The sequence below is a fragment of the Aquarana catesbeiana genome, linkage group LG04, assembly GCF_042186555.1.
Source record: "Aquarana catesbeiana isolate 2022-GZ linkage group LG04, ASM4218655v1, whole genome shotgun sequence".
Lineage (NCBI taxonomy): Eukaryota > Metazoa > Chordata > Amphibia > Anura > Ranidae > Aquarana > Aquarana catesbeiana.
Genome location: NC_133327.1, coordinates 609111021 through 609131573, shown reverse-complemented (window position 1 = coordinate 609131573; position 20553 = coordinate 609111021). Strand labels below are relative to the sequence as shown.

The 20553-nt window shown below is 40.7% G+C and overlaps 1 protein-coding gene across 6 annotated transcripts in view; it reads left to right on the top strand.

Annotated features, from left to right (window-relative positions):
* MACROD2 (mono-ADP ribosylhydrolase 2) overlaps nucleotides 1–20553 on the top strand; it is a 3509413-nt gene that overhangs the window by 945735 nt on the left and 2543125 nt on the right. For all 6 annotated transcript variants that reach the window (XM_073628250.1, XM_073628248.1, XM_073628249.1 and 3 more), the window contains exon 4: nucleotides 13530–13559. In XM_073628250.1, coding sequence (XP_073484351.1) covers nucleotides 13530–13559 — 30 coding nt within the window. The remainder of the gene's footprint in view (nucleotides 1–13529; nucleotides 13560–20553) is intronic.

The window sequence follows — 20553 nt, the reverse complement described above, 5'->3', positions numbered from 1 at the left end:
TCATTTAGTTTGGAATTAAGAACTTTTTTGGCTGGATCTTCCTGTCTAAACACTATTGTTTTTCCTGTAATAGAAGGTACTTTCAGAACTCCCCGTCCCTTTTCTATGGGCACAATCATTGTTAATTGGAATAACTATTTGGTGTCCTGAGCTGCTGACCACCATCTAAAGTCTGTAGGCACCTTTTATTAGAATATCCCATTGGGGAGATGTCTCTTAATTTGCTGTCCCCAAGACGCAAGAAATAATGAGCATAAATCTCTAAAAAGCTTCCCCATTAGAAAGTTTATTCTTCTTTGCTCCAGTGCTTTCCCCAGCTACCTCCTCCGTCCAGCACTGGCATTTTTCTTACAGTAAAATTACCCTTATGTAATTCTGCTCATTGCTTATGAGTCCAGCCTGTCATTTCCATACCCTCAAGGGGAGTCATCATCACGCAGGCTAGGCTCACAGTTTACCAGGACTTGGTGGTGCTCATATGTCATTACATGAGCGTCGCCCACTCCTGGAAGAGTGCCCACCCCCTGCTTTCATGTGAGACAGAAGCAGAAGCTGCTAGCTAGAAGACTGGAGGAAAAATTTATGTTTTTTTTTTTTTAATTATTATTAAAAAGGCTGGGGGTATGTTTAGGGGGTGGTGGGAGGTGGTTGCGTAAAGCTGGAGTTCCGCCTAACTGGTGGAGTCCAGTCAAAACATCCTGTAATTATTAAGTCTTATGTTTCTAATAAAATAGCCCATTTTTTATCTGTAATGGCTTAGAACAGACTAAATTACTTCATTTTGGCCCTTCTATTCAGGCAACATTATTCATGTAGACAGCCTGTATTATCCTGTATGGTTTTATTTTTTCCTCCTAATCTGTCTAAAATTAATTCTGCACACAGTCTGTTTTTGCAGTTAGACACACAATGACGCTTTTAGCCTCAACATCAAGTTAACAACAAGAAAACCTTAATGTATTCACTTTCCCTGCATGTGTTACACCTTAGGGTACAACAAGTGCAGCAGAAGAACTAACATATTGATTAGTTTAACCGCTGTATCTGCTGACCTGTTGATTTACAGGTGGGTGAGTGCGTCTCTTGGGCATAAACTGCCGCGCAGCACAAAACTCCAAGACACAATCCAATATAGAGGAGTCAGCACAGGACACACCAACAAGGATTCAAATAAAACTGCATTTCATTCTAAGAAAAAAAAAAAAAAAGCGATGTCCCCTTATCTAATACTACTCTTATTCTAGCACAGTGAAAATCTGGGAAATAAAGTGAAATTGTACAAAATGCCACAGTTATTATATGTAACATGCCAACGTGTTGTTGTTTTTTTTTTTTTTTTACATTTTACAGTTAAAGGACAAGTGCACTTTTAACAAAAGGTGCACTAGTCCACCATCCCTAGTCCTCCTAACCTAAACTAACCTTGCTACACCCAACCCAGCTGCATACTTAACTCCACTTTGCAACAACTTGTCCTTTAAGGTACCATTTGCACGGGTGTTTTGTCACAGTGCGAATGCCAGCGGCAGGAATTTACAGATTCCTACTGCTGGAATTGACAGCTACGTGTGAGCCCTTACACTGCAATGACATTGGCTTGCTGTGCTTCCTTTTCCTCTCACATTCCAGTTTTGCTGTACAGGGACTGCTAGATGCTTATACCAGGTCAATGCTTGCATTTAAAAATACATTTAATAATGTATTAATGATTACAGATCTGCATTAGCTTGTGTCTCTTGTATGTGGCGATCAGCTTTAACTATCTGGTCATTACAGTACAGGAACAACATATAGTAGAACTAACTTGAAACAAGTTGAATAAGAACCATATAGGCACTCTGTTGTTATACCCTGATAGCTTTCTCATGAGTGGCTAATGTAGCCCTGGTACTCGTTTCAGGCAAGGAACCACAGAAAAGTAAGATTCCAAGGTTTAAAGTGCATCAAAGATTGAAATGCGGTAGTAGGGGTGGGATGGGAGATGGAGAATACAAGTGAAGCATCTTATAATCGAATAGGAAGGCTTTAGAATCTGGATTACTAGCAGATATTTTCTATTGACTAAGAAGAATGGCTTGTATATGGTGCAATTTCCCCTGTGGTACTTTTTAGCATAAGCAATAGGCAAAGGTTTCTGTGTAGCAGCTGTAAAGGGATAGTCTTTAGTCCTAACTCTTCAACCGGCTAGCGTTGGGGCTCAGTTGAACTATTGGTGCACATGAGACTAGTCCCAGTCAATCCTACAGGCGGCAATACGGCTACTAAATGATTGTATGGTCAGTTCCTAAAGGGCTCAGTCTCCTTAGCACAAATAGTAAATCCCCACAGCAGCAGCTCACCAGTCCCAGCAATATTGCAGCTCACCAACCAGTCATACATAGCAATTAGTCCACTCTTTGCTCTGCACCCAGGTGACTCTGTTGGCACCCCCAAACTCAGCCACAGGTGCCACTGCGCCAATTGTGCACCCTGGACAGCGATGTGCTTCTCTCCGGTCTCCCTCATAGCAATAGAAAGCCGTGTCCTGTACAGCCTGAGAAAATGTAGCTCTTTTCTCTCATTCTGACAATCTGTATCTGGAAAATGCAGTTTAAAAGCTCTTGATTACAGTGGAGTCTCTCTCTTCTGGACTACAGTTCCCACAGTGCAGTGCTACTTATTGCATTCCATTGAACTATTCCTGCTCAGCGGCTCCCTCCTCTCACTGATATAGCTGTTAACCAGTTCAGCACCGTAGGGCAGCTGCCACCGAGAGGAGCTGCAGCCAGTGTTTGCCTCACTCTCCACTCCTGGCTACAAATAGAATAGGAAATATACTCACCTGTCTAGCAACCATTGTCCCCATTCCATCACTGCAGCCTTCATCAGACTCTTTAGCGTTTGACACTTCTGGGAGTGTCAGATGCCTGTGTGACCCCATGCTCAGACCCTTATGTCACAGTGTGCCTTTTAAGACATTTTGTGCACTTCAAACGGGTTTTGCATTCCAACACAAGTCTATGGGAATGCAAAAAAATCACTTGAAGCAGGTCAGGAGGTGGTCCAATGCACAGGTCAATGAAATCTGAATAATTTCAGAAGCTTCTCAAACCATTAAAACAGGCTCACAGTACTGTGGCGCACTAAAGTACACAGAGCTACAGCTGTAAATGGTGAGCCACAGCTTTTGTATATCAGGCCTTGGAAAGATTCACAGTTGAATGTGACAAGGATCAGGTTTTGTATATCACTTGTGTTGGTGGGGAGCCACAGGTTTTCCGCCTTTACTGTTTTCAATGTCAGTCACCTCTCTCTCGATACGCCACATCTAATGTATTGAATTTTTTTTTTAAAGTAGTAATGTATGATTGCAATTTTATGTTACGTTTTTCTCATGCCTCTGGGTACAGTGATTCTTATTGATTCCTCACTGCCAGCCGTAAAAGCCATCACTGTGGCTCTGCAACTTGATACTGCTCTGTGTTTACAAGGAAACCATGTATCAATAATGTACTTCAAGGGGAATGTGGTTATTGTGGCATGGGATGATTGCTCTGTTATACATAAAATATAATTACGTTAAAATGAGTGAACACCAGAGGAAGATCACCCACCTCCTCCTCCTCCTAGACTGAGCCCAGGCTGGGTACTGCTTGGTGATGTATCTTGCTGTTCCCATTTTTTTTTTCCTCCGCTACCAAATCAAATAAAATGAGGTGACACATAAGAAAGTCTCTGCAAGCGTGTATGAGGTAGTGTAGCCAACGTTCTCATAAATAACACAGCTCACGGTTCCAGCACTCTGATGTTTTATTGATGAACTGGAATCTGTCTATAGTATTGGCAAATGTTTCTTCTTTTATTTTACTGCTGTGGCATTGATTAGTGTATCTTATGAATCATTTCCTCCATTAAAATGTTTATTACTGTGTTTTCTGACAAGGCTGTAGTGTGAAAAGGGAGCAGGTTTGTCCAGACGCTTGATGTGCTAAGTGTATTACACAGTGACTGTAGAATGTTAACTAGTAGAGTGCCAAGATGAAAAACCAATGAGCAATAAAAGCTGCGTGGCTGTTGATGTAGCTTGGGTAATAGGCAACGCTTTCCCTAAAGAACAATAATATAATAATTGCTATTTCAATAGCTGTCATTTTGTAAATTGTTGGTATTAAAATTGCCTTTTCATTTCAGCATGGTGGTGCAACTATGATTTTCTAAAACAAAAAAAATCAAATGTCAGTTCCTTTCTAATGGAGTGAAAGTTTGTTTGCTACAATAATGTTCCGTGAACTCCCCAGAATGGAACAACTATGAACACCGATGTCAACATTGATACTACTTACTGTTTCTGAAGGATTTGGTGTAATTGTATATTGGACGGAACTTCCATTCTGGGTTGGGGTATTGTTGGCGACGTGTATATTAGAGGGTGTTGCTTTATTTTATGTCTTAACATTTTTTGAAAGATTAAAAAAACTATTATGCTGTGTACACACGACCGGACTTTCGATGGACTGAATCACGACAGACTTTTCGACGGACTTCCGTCGAATCGGACTTGTCTACACACAATCACACCAAAGTCAGACGGATTAGAACTGTGATGACGTACGACCGGACTAGAATAAAGAAGTTGATAGCCAGTAGCCAATAGCTGCCCTAGCGTCGGTTTTCGTCCGTCGGACTAGCATACAGACGAACGGATTTTTCGACCGGACTCAAGTCCGTTGGAAAGATTTGAAACATGTTCTAAATCTATAGTCCGTCACATTTTCAACAGAAAAGGTCCGCTGCAGGTCCGATTAAGCCCACACACGGTCGAATTGTGCGACGGATTCGTTCCGTCGGACAAGTTTGGTAGAAAAGTCCGGCCGTGTGTACACGGCATTAGGTATTTAACCAAAATTCAGCAAAATACAAATAACATGTATGTATGTTGTATTAAAAATAATTGTATCCTTACAGTATTTTACAGTTATAACAAAGTAATACTTATAGAGTACGTATAAAAAGTTTTTAACCTTTGGACAAATCAAATATACACTTTTTAATCAACAGCCTCATGTTGTGGCGATAAAGTCCGCTTTTTTTGATAGTAGGTTTTCCATTATCTTCATATATATGAGTGATTGTACTTGTTTCCGATGGATCTGTATTTTTGATCATAATTATTCTCATGATGTAACAGTCTGTCTTTTATATCATATAATTGTGAATTAGGGACCTAAAATTACTACACTCACTCCAACATTCCTGGTGATACCTCACATGTGGTGCAATCATTTCCAAATGTATGCTGGACCTACGTGCGCCTTTGTGTTTGTGTGTATGCACCGCGGGACAAGGTGGCTTTTACGTTTTTTTATTTTTATAAATTTTTTTTTACACTTTTAAAAAAAAATTATTTAATTTACCTTTATTGCTATCACAAGGGGGCGAACAAGCTTTGGGCAGATGACATGAAGACATCAAGGGTCTATTAAACCCCTGATGTCTCCCCTGTCCCCCAAAACCGCTTAGACCCCTTTCACACTGGAGGCGTTTTTCAGGCATTACAGCGCTAAAAATAGTGCCTGCATGGCGCCTGTAAAAAGCCTCAGCTGCAAACCCAGTGTGAAAGCCCAAGTGCTTTCACACTGGTGCGCTGCGCTGGCAGGGTGTCACAAAAAGTCCTGCCATCAGCTTCTTTGCAGTGGTGGAGGAGTGGTGAATACACTGCTCCTGCCCATTGAAATCAATTGGCAGCGCCGCTGAACCACCGGCAAAGCGCCGCTAGTGGCTGAATAGTGCCGGTAAAACAACGGTAAAGTGGCGCTAAAAATAGCGCCGCTTTACCGCTGATGCCCGGGCACTTTCAGTGCGAAAGGGCTCTCACTGAGTACAGATTGTGCTTGGTTAACTGTTTCCCTGGCTGTAACAGCCAGGAAATGACGGCTCTGAAACAGAAAGTGACAAAATCATTGTTGTTTCCTGGGTTCATTTGTCACAGAGGAGATCAGGAAATGGATGTTCCAACATTTCCTCTGTGGGCAGCTGCCCTGACTACTGCAACCCCAGGCTCCCCGGAGGCAAGGAAGAGCCCTGAACCACTGGCGGTGGTGGCAGGAGATGAGAGGCGGGGGGGGGGGGGGGTCTTTGCGAAACTGAAAAGGTGTTTGGGTGGCTGTAAAGCCACCAAGATCACTTCCATCAGAAATGTGATGGATGGATGAAGAAAACCAGCACCAGGATCATGGCTGCAACTGTAGTCCTGATCCTGGTATAAGCATTTTCTGACAGGATATTTTAACACGTATGTCATTCAGCAAGTCGTTAACAAATAAGAACTGATTTAAAAAAAAAAGTCACTTTGTTTCAATGTGGGAACCTGAGGGAGTCCGTTTGAGTCACTGTTCTTCATGGAAGAATGCACGGGGCTTGAACTCAAATTATAGGCATCCCCTGTCATAGGAGCTACTTGCACATTTTAATGTAAACCAATATTTCCCATTCAGGATTACAAGGGGTGCATATCAAATATGTGATATTTTATATTTGACTAACTAGATATGTAAAACCTTGAACATTTTTTTTGGTCTTAAAATATACAAAACTAATACATGCAAAACTTTATACATTCCTTTCAAGTAAAATACATTTTGTAGTGATGTGTATTTCAGGGAACTGGTAATTTTGATGCATACCCACATCACACAAGCATGCCTTAGGGATAGCATTGAGCTGGGCAAAAAACTATAGTTAAAGCATAACTGAGTTGGTATAAAAGTTTTTAAAGTGTCTATATTATGGCACAGGAGAAGGCTGGGCCAGTTTCTCAACCAGGGGAGCTACTTCAAATTTGCATACCAGACTGCTGTAGGATTCAGGGATGCTGCTGGTGCACTGAACAGATGAAGTGGAGGCACCTGCTATATGATATCAGCAGCACTTCAGAAACTGTGATATCCTTTTTAGGTTTGCTTTAACTTGTATCTGTACCTTTTATATTCATTTATTTCAAAGGTAAATTACAGCTAGAATAAGACACCAGACGGCCCCATTATGTGAATTCCTCCATTTGCCAAGAATTTAATCCTAAAATTGTGATTTTTGCCTAACAAGAGTCCTAATTATGCAGCCTTTTATTGCCAACTAATACAAAACCTTGACCATTCATGTCTAGTCAGCAATGATTATGTACTGGTTGGTGATCTCTTTTAGATCTAATTCTGTTTTTCTATAAAAAAGACTTTGTAGCACATTACCACTGGCTTTGAAGGGTCCTTGGAACACGTGGATTCTGGTTAGGCATGGCAAGAGGAAACACCAGAACCATTTTGTTTGCATGTTCTCCCTGTGCCTGCATGGGTTTCCTCTGGGTACTCTGGTTTCCTCCCACACTCCAAAGACACACGGGTAGGTTAATTGGCCCCTATATAAATTGGCACTAGTATGTGTATGGATGAATGTGAGGTAGGGACCTTGGATTGTAAGCTCCTTGAGTGCAGGGACTTATCTAAATGTATAATATATATGTAAATCACTGCGTAAATATACGGCGCTATATAAGTGCCTGTAATAAAAATAAATAAATGTGCACACAAAAATTCTATTTTTTTTTTTTTTTGCCCCTTGCACTTGATTGGGCGTTCTTTGCAAAGTGAAATTTCACCACATTTACCAAGTTCTGCCTTGCAAAGGACAACTTCCCCTGCAAAGTTAACATCATATTTACCTTTAGTAAATCAATCCCATGGTGTGAACGTAATTTTTATTTGAGGAGAACTCTTTTCACAACAGAGCAGAGATTAAATGGCATGCGCAAGACTGCGAGCTGGAAAGCAATATCTAGCAGACTCTGTGTGAAACACAGCATAACAACATGAACACACCATGTGACCTGCTGTTTCCTGACTCTTAAAGTGATAGCTCATTATAGCACACATTGGAGGAAGCAAAAAAGCAGGATGGTAACATGACTTCTAAGAGGTCTTGCACATACATCGTGTTCAGTCTGGCAATAGGATACCTAGATCTTTCAGGACAGGTTTCCTTTAAGTGTCTTGACAACGTTACTTTAGCTATTCACTGAATTATTTTACTTGTTGCCTAAAGTAGTTAGCCTTAATTATAATTATAATTAGTTATACCATACTGAATTCTGTTGTCACTGGGACGGTCACTGAGTGAAAACTGACCCATGTAGTATAACATTCCGTGTCAATTCAAGCCTTGTTCGCTGTTCCCAGCTGCCTTTGCTATGTCAATGACATTTACATACTGTATGAGGTGTAGTGTGATGTGCACTCCAGCCAGATCATTTGGTTATCCTAAATAAATGGTCTAACGCCTCTGGCTATTTTTAAAAATAAGTGAGCAGGTTTATAAACCATATTTCCCAGCACTGAGAGAAAGCTTTTAGCTTTACGGGTAATCTTGAATTGAAATCTAATCTTCCATGTGAAAACAGCTTCCATCTTGGAGATGTCATCACGTTTGAAAGCTCAGTCTTCATTACCTGTGGGGTCAGGTACTTAACATTGCTGACAAAATGCTAGTGGTTTGTAATATGAATCAATCGGCCTTGCTCAACCTCTATACCAAAGAGGAACCCTTGAAATAATTTTCATGTCTCAGGTAACTCCTGCTAAAGAGGATTATATCTACAACTCAGAGTACATTAGTGTGAGTTGTAGATATAAGAAAAAAAAATAAGAATATGGTGTACCCAATATATTTGACTCTCATTTTCACATATAAATGACAGTGACAATTATAGTGTCCCTTTAAATTTGTGCACAGTGGACAATTTCCACCTTTATATTGGTGGTCTGAGTAGTGTCCCCTTGCTTTTGTGGTCTATGAAGAAGGGCCCTCCTATATTGATAGTAGAAAATGTCTCTCCTACATTGGTGGCCAGTGCAAAAAGGCCCTCTTACATTTGTAGTCAGTAGAAATGGGCTCTCCTACATTGGTTATCAGTGGATAAGGGCTTCTTTTACATTGATGATCAGTGGAGAAGGTCACCTTTTGCATCGGTGGTACGTAAGAGAAGTAATCCCTTAGACTGGTTGTCAGTTGTAGAAGGACCTTGTTACTTTGGTCGCCAATAGGAAAGGTACCCCCTTACACTGGTAGTAGGTGGAAAAATGGCCTTTTAAAATGTTTTTTTAGTGGGAAGAATGGCCGTTACATTGGTGGTCAGTGTGGTGCCCCCTCAGTTTAATAGTCTGTGGAAAGGATACCCTGTTACACTTGAGGTCGTTTTGAAGAATGCTACCCTACCCTATGACATTTATTCTTGTGGGCTGTCATGAGATCCATACTTTTTTGGAAGTGCTGGAGGAAAAAATGTGAACATCTGCTGTTCCTATGCCACTGCATAATCTAAAACTGTTTAGGATAAGATGACAGACAATATAAATGTAACCTCATTCACACTATAACTGTAAAAAAATAAATACAATAAAATAAAAATATATATATATATATATAGTATCTCACAAAAGTGAGTACACCCCTCACATTTTTGTAAATATTTTATTATATCTTTTCATGTGACAAGACTGAAAAAAATGACACTTTGCTACAATGTGAAGTTGTGAGTGTGCAGCTTGTATAACAGTGTAAATTTGCTGTCCCCTCAAAATAACTCAACACACAGCCATTAATGTTTAAACCGCTGGCAACAAAAGTGAGTACACCCCTAAGTGAAAATGTCTAAATTGGGCCCAATTAGCCATTTTCCCTCCCTGCTGTAATGTGACTTGTTAGTGTTACAAGGTCTCAGGTGTGAATGGGAACAAGTGTGTTAAATTTGGTGTCATCGCTCTCACTCTCTCATACTCGTCACTGGAAGTTCAACATGGCACCTCATGGCAAAGAACTCTCTGAGGACCTGAAAAAAAAGAATTGTTCCTCTGCATAAAGATGGCCTAGGCTATAAGAAGATTGCCAAGACCCTGAAACTGAGCTGCAGCATGGTGGCCAAGACCATACAGCGGTTTAACAGGACAGGTTCCACTCAGAACAAGCCTCGCCATGGTCGACCAAAGAAGTTGAATGCATGTGCTCAGCATCATATCCAGAGGTTGTCTTTGGGAAATAGACTTATAACTGCTGCCAGCATTGCTGCAGAGGTTGAAGGGGTTGGGGTCAGCCTGTCAGTGCTCAGACCATTCGCCACACACTGCATCAAATTGGTCTGCATGGCTGTCATCCCAGGAGGACAAGTGTGTCTTGCCTACAGTCAAGCATGGTGGTGGGGAGTGCCATGGTCTGGGGCTGCATGAGTGCTGCCAGCACTGGGGAGCTACAGTTCATTGAGGGAACCAGGAATGCCAACATGTACTGTGACATACTGAAGCAGAGCATGATCCCCTCCTTTTGGAGACTGGGCCGCAAGGCATTATTCCAACATAATGACTCCAAACACACCTCCAAGATGACCACTGCCTTGCTAAAGAAGCTGAGGATAAAGGTAATGGACTGGCCAAGCATGTATCCAGACCTAAATCATATTGAGCATCTGTGGGCATCTTAAATTGGAAGGTGGAGGAGTGCAAGGTCTCTAACATTCACCAGCTCCATGATGTCGTCATGGAGGAGTGGAAGAGGACTCCAGTGGCAACCTGTGAAGCTCTGGTGAACTCCATGCCCAAGAGGGTTAAGGCAGTGCTGGAAAATAATGGTGGCCACACAAAATATTGTCACTTTGGGCACAATTTGGACATTTTCACTTAGGGGTGTACTCACTTTTGTTGCCAGTGGTCTAGACATTAATGGCTGTGTGTTGAGTTATTTTGAGGGGGCATCAAATTGACACTGTTGTAAACTCACCACTTTACATTGTAGCAAAGTGTCATTTCTTCAGTTTTGTCACATGAAAAGATATAATAAAATATTTACAAAAATGTGAGGGGTGTACTTACTTTTGTGAGATACTGTGTATATATACTTTTGCTGTCATAGTACATTTAGCTTAAATCGCCTGGGTGTCCATGTTCTAAATATAACCACACTACACAATTATATATTTTTGGCTATATGCTGATTTTTGGACAGATACAGTGACAGTACAGTCAAGTCACGATTTATGACTACTTCTGTAGTTTGTTGCAGGAATTGACAGGAAACTACTTGTTCTGATTGCTCACCTCTTGTTGACATTCAGTGCTGTCAGTCATTTCACTTTTTTGACAAGTGTGTCACTTCTCTCTTGGATTTAAACTTCCTAGCTCTTATACTGCTCGCAACATTTACAATGGAGCTAGGGAATGTGATGCATTTTATGGTTCAGAAAAAGGTTATTTTTATTTTTTTATTTTTATTTTTTTTATAGAGTGGGGAGCTGCATGCAGCCAGTATCTATAAATTATAGTATGCTACCCAACCCACGGCTTCTTTTTGAGCTCCGTTGTAGCCTCAACCCTGCATAGCCTGCAGGCTCTGTAACTGCAACTATGCTTTAATCAGAATCTAGGAGGCTTCTTCCAAACTTGTGTCAATTTAAAGACTCTTGCTATGTTACAAGGGAATATTAGAGACTTTTGTCATGTTATAAGAAGCAGTTAGACTACTGCAGAATATCAGAGACCGCTACACGGTTACAAATGACTACTAGAGGCAGCACCATATTATAAGTTACTAAATGTTATCACAAGGAAATCTTTCCTACATGCCATGCATGTTAATTTGGTAGGGATCGAGCCCTGATCTTGAACGGGCCTAAAGCTGTATATATGTGCATGCAGGTGTCTATCCTGGATGGAGGTACTGAGAATCTAACACATAGTATAATACTCTGCTGCTAGTCTTCACATGAAAAGGCCAACTAGAACTGTAGCATTGCAGTAAAGCTGTGTCGTGTTAGTATGTTGATAGTGTCCACCATGACAAACAAAACCAAAGAACTATGTAGTATTTGCAAATGTGTGCAAACTAAACCCATGTTTTTAACGCATACTGTTAGACAGGTCCATTCGGTTGGTTTCAGACTGGTCGGTAAGTTGAGCTGGGATTTTTTTTTAGTTTTGTTTGATATGCGTCACCCTTCCATGTGCTCCTTGCTGCAAAGGCCAGTTATAGATGGGGGCAGTGGCCATTTGTTTGTATTGTCCACCGTGACCCTGGCCTATGTTCTCTGGCTTAGGAATGTTGATTGGCTGGGATGGATTTTGCTAGCCAATTGATTGTTTTCCTTGAGACACCTGGTGATCCCTTTGTCCCCTTTCTCCATCGGCATAAACATGCAAGTTGTTATGTTTGTAGAATTTGCTTCCAAAAGACCGACTAGAGACTGGGTTGCATACGTAAATCTGGCCACTATCTAGGGTCTGCAGGCAGCATCCTAGACTAAAATGATTCAAGTATAAATCAAGATAAAATATGTTGGTGTGCTTATCAAACTATCCCCATCTGTTGGAGGGGTGCTTATATATAAAATCCTGAACCATAAAAACACCCTGATATAATCGGTAAAGTGAATAAGTGCAAATAAATAATCAATAAAGTGCATCAAAAAACATATACCCTGATATCACAATCGGTAAAGTGAATAGGTGCAAATAAATATATCAATCAATAAAGTGAATAAAGAGATTAGTAAAAGTATAAACTTTTACTAATCTCTAAGCCCTGGTTCACATTGGTACGATTTGACACGTCAAATCAGCGGCAATTGCCGGCAATGGCACCATCCTATTCAGTGCGACGCTGCGATTGTGGCGCAGCAACGATTTTAAAAAGTAGTTTCTGTACTACTTTTTGTGATATTGAGCTGCGATTTACATTGACGTCTCTGCAGAAACCTGCACAGATGTCTCTGAAATTGCGGACAAAATGGGGACTGACATGCAGGAGTGAAAGCTGAACTCACACGCCTTCATTCCCGCAGCTCAGTGTGAACCTGGGCTTAACCTTATTCAAAGATTTTACATACAATTTTGTAGCAGCTCAAAGTTTTTTTTATAGATAATAGAAAAGTTAAGTATTGTAAGTGATGATTCTTTTTTTTCATGAGGTTCTGGTGTGTTTCACTATATTTCCATCTTTTCATGTGGCTGTGCTAGTGACCAGTAACGTACCTATCAAAGCATAGCACCTTGGCCGGATCTAAAGTTGAAAGTGTTTTTCCTTTCTTTGTCATAGCTAATTAATCCTGTTTTCTGCTTTCTAGTCTTTGGTCTTCCAAGCTCACTCCTAGCTAAATGTCTTCAAAGAACACACAGGGATGGTATTTAGATAATGTGTATTTTTTTTTTCAAAAGACATTGTGCTGTGAAAATGTTATATCTTGACAGCGTTTTAATTAAATACTTTAAGCTTCATAATCAGAAGTGTGGAATGAAACTGTTGATGCATCAGCTGTGAAAATAATTTAGATACGCTTAAGAAGAATATCTCTGGTGGGAACTGATGTAGTCAGTGTGTCATTGATTTACAACAGCCCAGGTGTGTGAAATGGAAATGCACCATCCTAGCAGAACACATTGGTCACTTGTAGTTGTGCTGAACATAGCAAGCTTTTTTTTGTGTATATGACCTTAATATTTCCTTTTTTTTTTTTTCAGCAAACTCGAGTCTTCTTGGAGGAGGTGGAGGTAGGTGCTTTTTTATTTTTCTTGTTCTAAAATTAGTTAACTTGGCAAAAAAAAAGTATGAAACCTACAGTAAATGTAAATTTTGTCCTTTTAATAATATATAAAAAAAAAATAACAGAACAATGATGTACAGCAATCCGTAACTTAGTGTTGTTTGACCAGTTTTCTGAGTGATTGAAAATTTCTGGTTGGTTGTTTAAACTTAATGCATTGGTCTGTTGTAATGTATTCATAAAAGACCATTTAGGTAAAACCTGTCTACTCTTTTCCTTTGAACATCAAGACACAGCTAAAAACAAACCGATATTCTTCATGAAGCAATGATGTATGAAAAGTTGAAAACCCTTGCATTTTTTTAATGCAACATGTATAAAAGAAGTTGGTTTACAAAAATACCCAGGGGATTGGACAGGACCATGTAAATCTCTCCTAGAGGCAACCTGCCTTAAAAGAAATATGGAGGCTGACTTCCCGTTTAAAAAAATCTAGCTTCCTTGAAGTCATGATGACCCCGTTGCTTCAAGCTTTTGATTCACTGACTTAAATTTCCTGACCTGCCATACTTGTACAGGTCAGGAAAAAGCCATGACTTTTATCAAATCCAAAACTGTTACAGGCAGCAGTAGTAGAGAATATTAGTGAAAAACATTTTGCGTGATCCTAAGTACCCATTCAGATTGTTATTTTGTTGCTGCATAATAGAACCAAACTTGATTGGTCACTAGGTCTTGATTTCCTGTGCATTGCATTTCCAAAGGTGTCCGACTGCGCAGTCATTGGATAAAGAGCTTAACCATCCACAAGTTAACCTATGCAAGAGGGCCTGGGGAATGTTCAGGGGGCTCAGTTACAATGTACATGCTCCTGCTTTAAACAAGGAAAATAACACGATTAATCACAGCTGCGTACCCACCTATAACTTAACAAGGGAGTGTGCATTTTTCAACAATTGAAGTCTAATAGGGAGGGGCCATGCCAGTACAGACAATTAAATTGCAGTGGATTATTTGCGCTTATTGCCTAGGGCTTCAGTATCCATAATTCCATCTCTGAGGTCCAAAGAATCCAATTATTTTTGTATGTTTGTTTGACCATCAGTTTTTATTGCCACATACAGTAGTAACACTAGATGTTGACAACCAACCAATATTTGTGTAGAAATCCCGTGGGCTGGTTGATCTTTTGTCTGACAGTGTCAGGTGTTGGCAGTCAAACTGCATAGTCAACAATTTTTCAGAGAGTAAACATTTTAAAAAACCATTGAACAATATGTATTAATAAAGGTCATATGTGTGTAGATGCCTGATGTATGTGTGATAGTGCTGGACCAACAGAAGTAAAATTTGGTTCTGATGAGTCTACCAAAAGTGATTTCCTTAAAAGAAGCAGATCCGTGATTGAAACATAATATGGGTGGACCCTTTTCTGGTTGTATTCTGCTACCTCTCTGATAACGACACAAGGAAGCACTTGCCAGATAGTAGATTCTTGAATATGTACAGAGGAGCACCTGAAACAAAAGTTCATCTTACTCAAAGGACTTTTTGAAATATTTAATGGTCTTCATCAAGCCTTAACACATGTCCTGAAGGAGGAGTTGGCTGTAACTGATAATCTTAAACATTACATGTTTTAAAAAGTCCTTCAAAGTGTTACTAAAGTAATTTTTTTTTAAATTAAAATAACAAACATGTTATACTCACCTGCTCTGTGCAGTGGTATTGCACTGAGTGGCCCCAATCCTCCTCTTCTCGAGTCCCCAGGCGGCGATCCTCTTCTTCATGTGTTCCCATAGCTATCCACTTGCTATGGAGGCACACATTGTCTGCACGCTCCCGAGCTGTGTGTCTGCACTCCAAAGACTTACAAAGCAGGACTCGGTCCCGCCCCCTCACTTCCTCCTCACTGTATTTAATTGACAGCAGCAGGAGCCAATGGCTCTTGCTCCTGCTTGAGTGCTGTGTGAAGAGGAAGAGAGGGGAGAAGAGATGCAGCCGTGCACAGTGCTGAATCTATTCTCCCCTCTTATTCCCTTCACACAGGGGGTGGCAGAGAAATGGGAAACATTTTTTACCTTAATGCAAGGAATGTTTTTAGATTTAGTATCACTTTAAGTCTGATGAACTTTGGTACCAGATGCTCCTCTATGAACATTTGAGAAACTACTATATAAGTGTAGATGCATAGCCAACCTAAAAAACCGTAGCAGATACCGAGGTGGATTTAATAAATCTTTACTCAATACATTTCATAAATATTTGCTTCAATTACCCAATTATCTGAAAAGCAAATTCATGTTTACTTATTTCGGTTGCACATGTTTGGATATTCAAAGGAATTTTTCCTTTTCACGTGATTTATTAACTGAAACTGCAGTCATTTGTCACAAGAACATCTGCTAATTTAGAGCCTTATCTATGTGTGCATTAGGTATGACATATTCTATAGATAAGAATACTATGATGGACTCGATGGAATGCTAAAATAGTTTGAAAATCCTTATTTATTTTTAGAAAATTGTATTTAAAGTTAAATATGATTGAACACTGTAATTAATATCCTTGTAAAATGACATATTTCAATGTCTTAATCTGACTTTCCCTCTCTATAGCATGCTGCAGTAAAAATAGTCATAGTCAAAACCCAGAGTAGCATAAAACTTGCATAACCATATAAAGAAAGGAAAAAAAAAAAGGTTGGCAACCTTGGCCCTCCAGCTGAACTACAAGTCCCATGAGACATTGCAAGACCCTAACAATCATTAGACATGTGCACACTGAAATATTTTGTTTCGGAATTTCGTTTTCGTCCGAAAAATATATTTATTTAGTTACTCCCGAAATTCGTTTTTATTTATTTCATTTATTATTAAAAATTGTATTCGTCCGAAAATCCAAATTGGGGTCGAATCTGTCATTGAAGGCTTATGGTGTCTGTCGAATGTACAAAGAAGATTCGACGGAGCAGCTAAACTGTACAACGCCGTATAGTTTATCTGCTCCGTCGAATCTTCTTATAACTTTCAACAGACACCATAAGCCAAAGTACGTGTGTACTTAGTTCTAGCTATTTTACTGTTCCTCCTCTTTGGTTACAATCAGCCAATAACATTCATCATCATCATTATTTTTATTTATCTTTTCTCCCCTACGTCGAATCTTTTCTCCCCTATGTCGAATCTTTTCTCTCTATGTAGAATAATCTTGGACTAATAGAGTTAAGGTTAGGCACATTCGACCACAGGTTTGATGGACACAGATTGTTATTGTCATCATCATGTCGAATCTCCTATCTATATCGAACTGTTGTAGCAACGAAAACGAAAATAAAGCATTTGTTTATGTCGGATCCTTAGTTTTTCGGATTCTGCACTTTCGTTATCGTTTGTTAAAATGATAACGAAAATACCTGAAATTCGGACGAAAACGAATGCACATGTCTAACAATCATAGGCATGACTCCTAGATGCAGAGGCATGATGGGATTTGTAGTTTCACCACAGCTGGAGGGCCGAGGTTCAGTCATGTTTGCAGTGACTTCCACACATGAGTCATCAGCTCCAGAGTGACAATTCCTTAAAGGCAGTGGGAAAATGGACGTCTACTTCATATGGCTGATGTAGACTTAATATTTATAGAGCAAATCTCAACCCATTTACAAAGGACAGCTGGAAAGGGGTTAGTCCTGTTATAATTGCTATGATTATGACATATTACTTCATCATATATTTTTTATACTACTCTGTGACTGTGAAGATCCGCCAAGTCTGCTAGAATTCTGGTACGACCCACCAGAGTGCACAAAAATTCCTGTGCAAGTTTGGAATTTTTAAAAATTAACACATCCTGCACTCATGTGATCCCATTGGAGCCTGGTGATTGTCCATTTAGACACGAGGCTCTGAACTGCGGGAGGCAGGGGAGGTGTCACAAATTCTGGGTATTTTACATAGCTCCTGTGGCTGAACCGGGCATGGGGCATAGGTATCGGTACTATTCATTTACTGCTGCTTAGATAAGTAAATATGTATAAAGCATTCAAATGATTAAAAACTCATAGGCAGAAACTACAACTAGGGAAAAGCTGAGATTTGCTTATAAATTGAGCAGCGTATATCTCTGGATCTTCTGATCATTTTGACATGCAGTTTTCACTGAAGTTTAAGTTTGTTTATTTACAACTATACTGATGGTGAATGAGTTTGAATTCTAAAAGGTGTTTTTTGTTACAGTTTTCACTAAAGGCAACGTCTGCTCATACATTTTATCATTGTATACCATGGGGACAGGTTTACTTTGAGGCCAAATGTGAAAGTGGAGGCTCAATTTCTGAAATGCACTGTAGTGATACCCCCCTAGTAGGCACTGGATGAGATGGGTCCTCTGTTCTTTGCCTCAACCTTCTCAAGAACCCCAGCCCCTCTGACACACCAGGTTGAGTGTACAAAATGCAATATTGCAGGAAACCACTGAAAGTGATACTTGGTATTCTATAGTAGTGCTATATAAAAGAAAACCGACACCAAATCAGGTAGTGAAGACAAATTTAATATATTGTCATCCAATATGGTTGGTAACTAGGTAAGCATAAAATGGACTAACGGTGGTAATTACACAATTTAGCATACAAGGTAATTAACAGTAGGGACTAGGCATAGGATGACATTTGGCATCCAGATCAGCCTAAACAGTAGCAAGGCCACCTCAAGTGCAGCAGTGAACTATAGTGAAGTTTAATCTACCAAGTGCTGGAACTATACTGCTAGAGTGCATTTATGGCAGCGTGGCTAATCCTAGACTGACTGGGTATGCACTGTCCGAAAGAAAAGGAGGATGGTAGCAGACAGTACAGGGAATCAAAGGGGGCTTGCAGAATAATTATTATGAGAGGGTCAATCCTTTGAAGTGTTTTTCTGCTGGCAAACGTTGGGGCCCTTAAGAGCATTGGAGCACTTAATGACCGTCCTAGTTAACCTGAATGCAGTATAGGCACGAAATAGTCTTAGGACAGTTGCAAGGTAGATTTGGTAAAGATGCTGTAAAAGTTCTGCATAACACGGTATAGGGTTGTTATAGGTGCAGTTTGACTTTGGAATAAGTGCAGTATGGGTGTGGTATAGATTGGGTACACTTGGTGTCCTGCTCTTAGTGGCTCAGTCCCTGCTAGCAGTATTAGCAAAGGCTGAATAGTCTTTTTACAAGTCCCGGGGCTGCTGCTGTGATCTCTCACTGTAAAAGGGGGGCGCCTCCCTGAAAGGTCTCTCCCTGAAAGCCTCTGGTGATCAGCAGTGGGAAGCAGAGGGTGAGTGGATGCTTCAGTCTCCCTGAGGTAGCAGTGCAGGTGCTGTAATGTGTTTGGGGCTGTGCTACCCTGGGTGTACTCACTTGCAGCCTCAGGCTTGGATCTTCAATAGTAGGGTCTCCCTCTGGCAGGCAAATATCCAGATAGAGGTACTCTTTCTCTAACCCCCTCAGTGAGGAGGAAGATCATTCCTAGGCAATTTGATAAAAATCATCTTTTTACTCCTCTTACTGCACATTGGGATCTTTAGTGTAAGGAGTCTTTTTGTCCCATTATATGGCTGCCATCTTAAATTAACACATTCAGGATTCTCAGAACTCTGTATGGAAGTCTATAGGCTTGATCGACTTTAGCTTTCCCCCTGCTGGCTGGAGGAGAATGGTGCATCATAACATCAGTATCTCAGTAGAAGGAGAAAAGAATAAAAGGCAATGTCTCCTTCTCCATATTGCTGCAGCCCATCACCTGGCTACATCACAATTCACTTTCTCACAGAATTCTGAGAGCAGTGCTTGTCCAGTATCATTGCACTGTATCCAGGGGCGGCCTGTCCATTCAGGGCACACGAGTGCCACCCCGTGTCCATCACTGCCTCCCCTATCCATGCATCTGGCCCCTTTCAGGACATTGGCGCATGAATTCCAATGCGGGGGGGGGTTGTTTTTTTGAAGCACCGATTAGAGCCAGAGTCTCTAATAGGCTTCAATATAGGGTGGGCTGGGGTTGCAGAGAGTGCACTCCGAGCCCACCCAGGTGTGTTAGAACAGCGAATCAATATTCGCTGTTGTAACACTGATCCTCCTCCCAGCCAATGAGAAAGCAGGTTTCGACACTGGTCACCCGATTGGCTGAAAGTACAGACGAGCCTATTGGATGTCTAGGAGGAGGAGGGAGGAGCCACATGGCGAAAGCCGCCATGTTGCAGAGAGGACACAGGAGCAGCTGCCCGCCTCCCGTAGGAGCCCACAACCCAGCTGCTGCCCGTAGGAGCCCACCCACCTACAACCGATGGGGTAAGTGCCGGGGTGGGGGGTTCCGCTGACCAACCAAACGGGGGGATGGTTGTTGCCGCCCCCTCAAAAAACCCACCGGGGGGTGGTTGTTTGCCACCCCCTCAAAAAAAAAAACCCACCAGCCGCCACTGACTGTATCACTTAACATCAAAAAGAATATTGCAAGGTAAATTTTGTAATAAGTGGGGGTCAGTGGAATGATGAAGAAGGTTAGCATTTCATGGACCCTCAAACTTATGAGTAGATCTTTGAAACCTGCTCTGGAAGTCAACGCACAGATTAAAGGTGCTGGACTGTGCCCAACCAGGACTACAAGGTTTATACTGTAGAACTTACTTTACTTACTTTAGTGTACTTTCTGCTCTCAATTTATCATGGCTCACCCATATGGTTTGCACCCACATTGCCCTTTCACTGCATTGCCATTGTGCATTCCTAACAGCCAAACATCTAATTAGATGTTTATTTAGGAACAAGTGACTTTAGCTGAGGGGCAATAATGTATCCTCTTCTATTTATCAATTTTTTTCTGTGACTCTTGACCCACCCCATAAATGTATTCCAGAAATCTTTAGTGTGCATTATATTTATTGGTTACTGTATTTAATGCTTACAGTAACTCAATGCAAATACTGCAGCAATGCCCCTCTGCCTTATAATGTTCTCCCATTTTGGCTTTG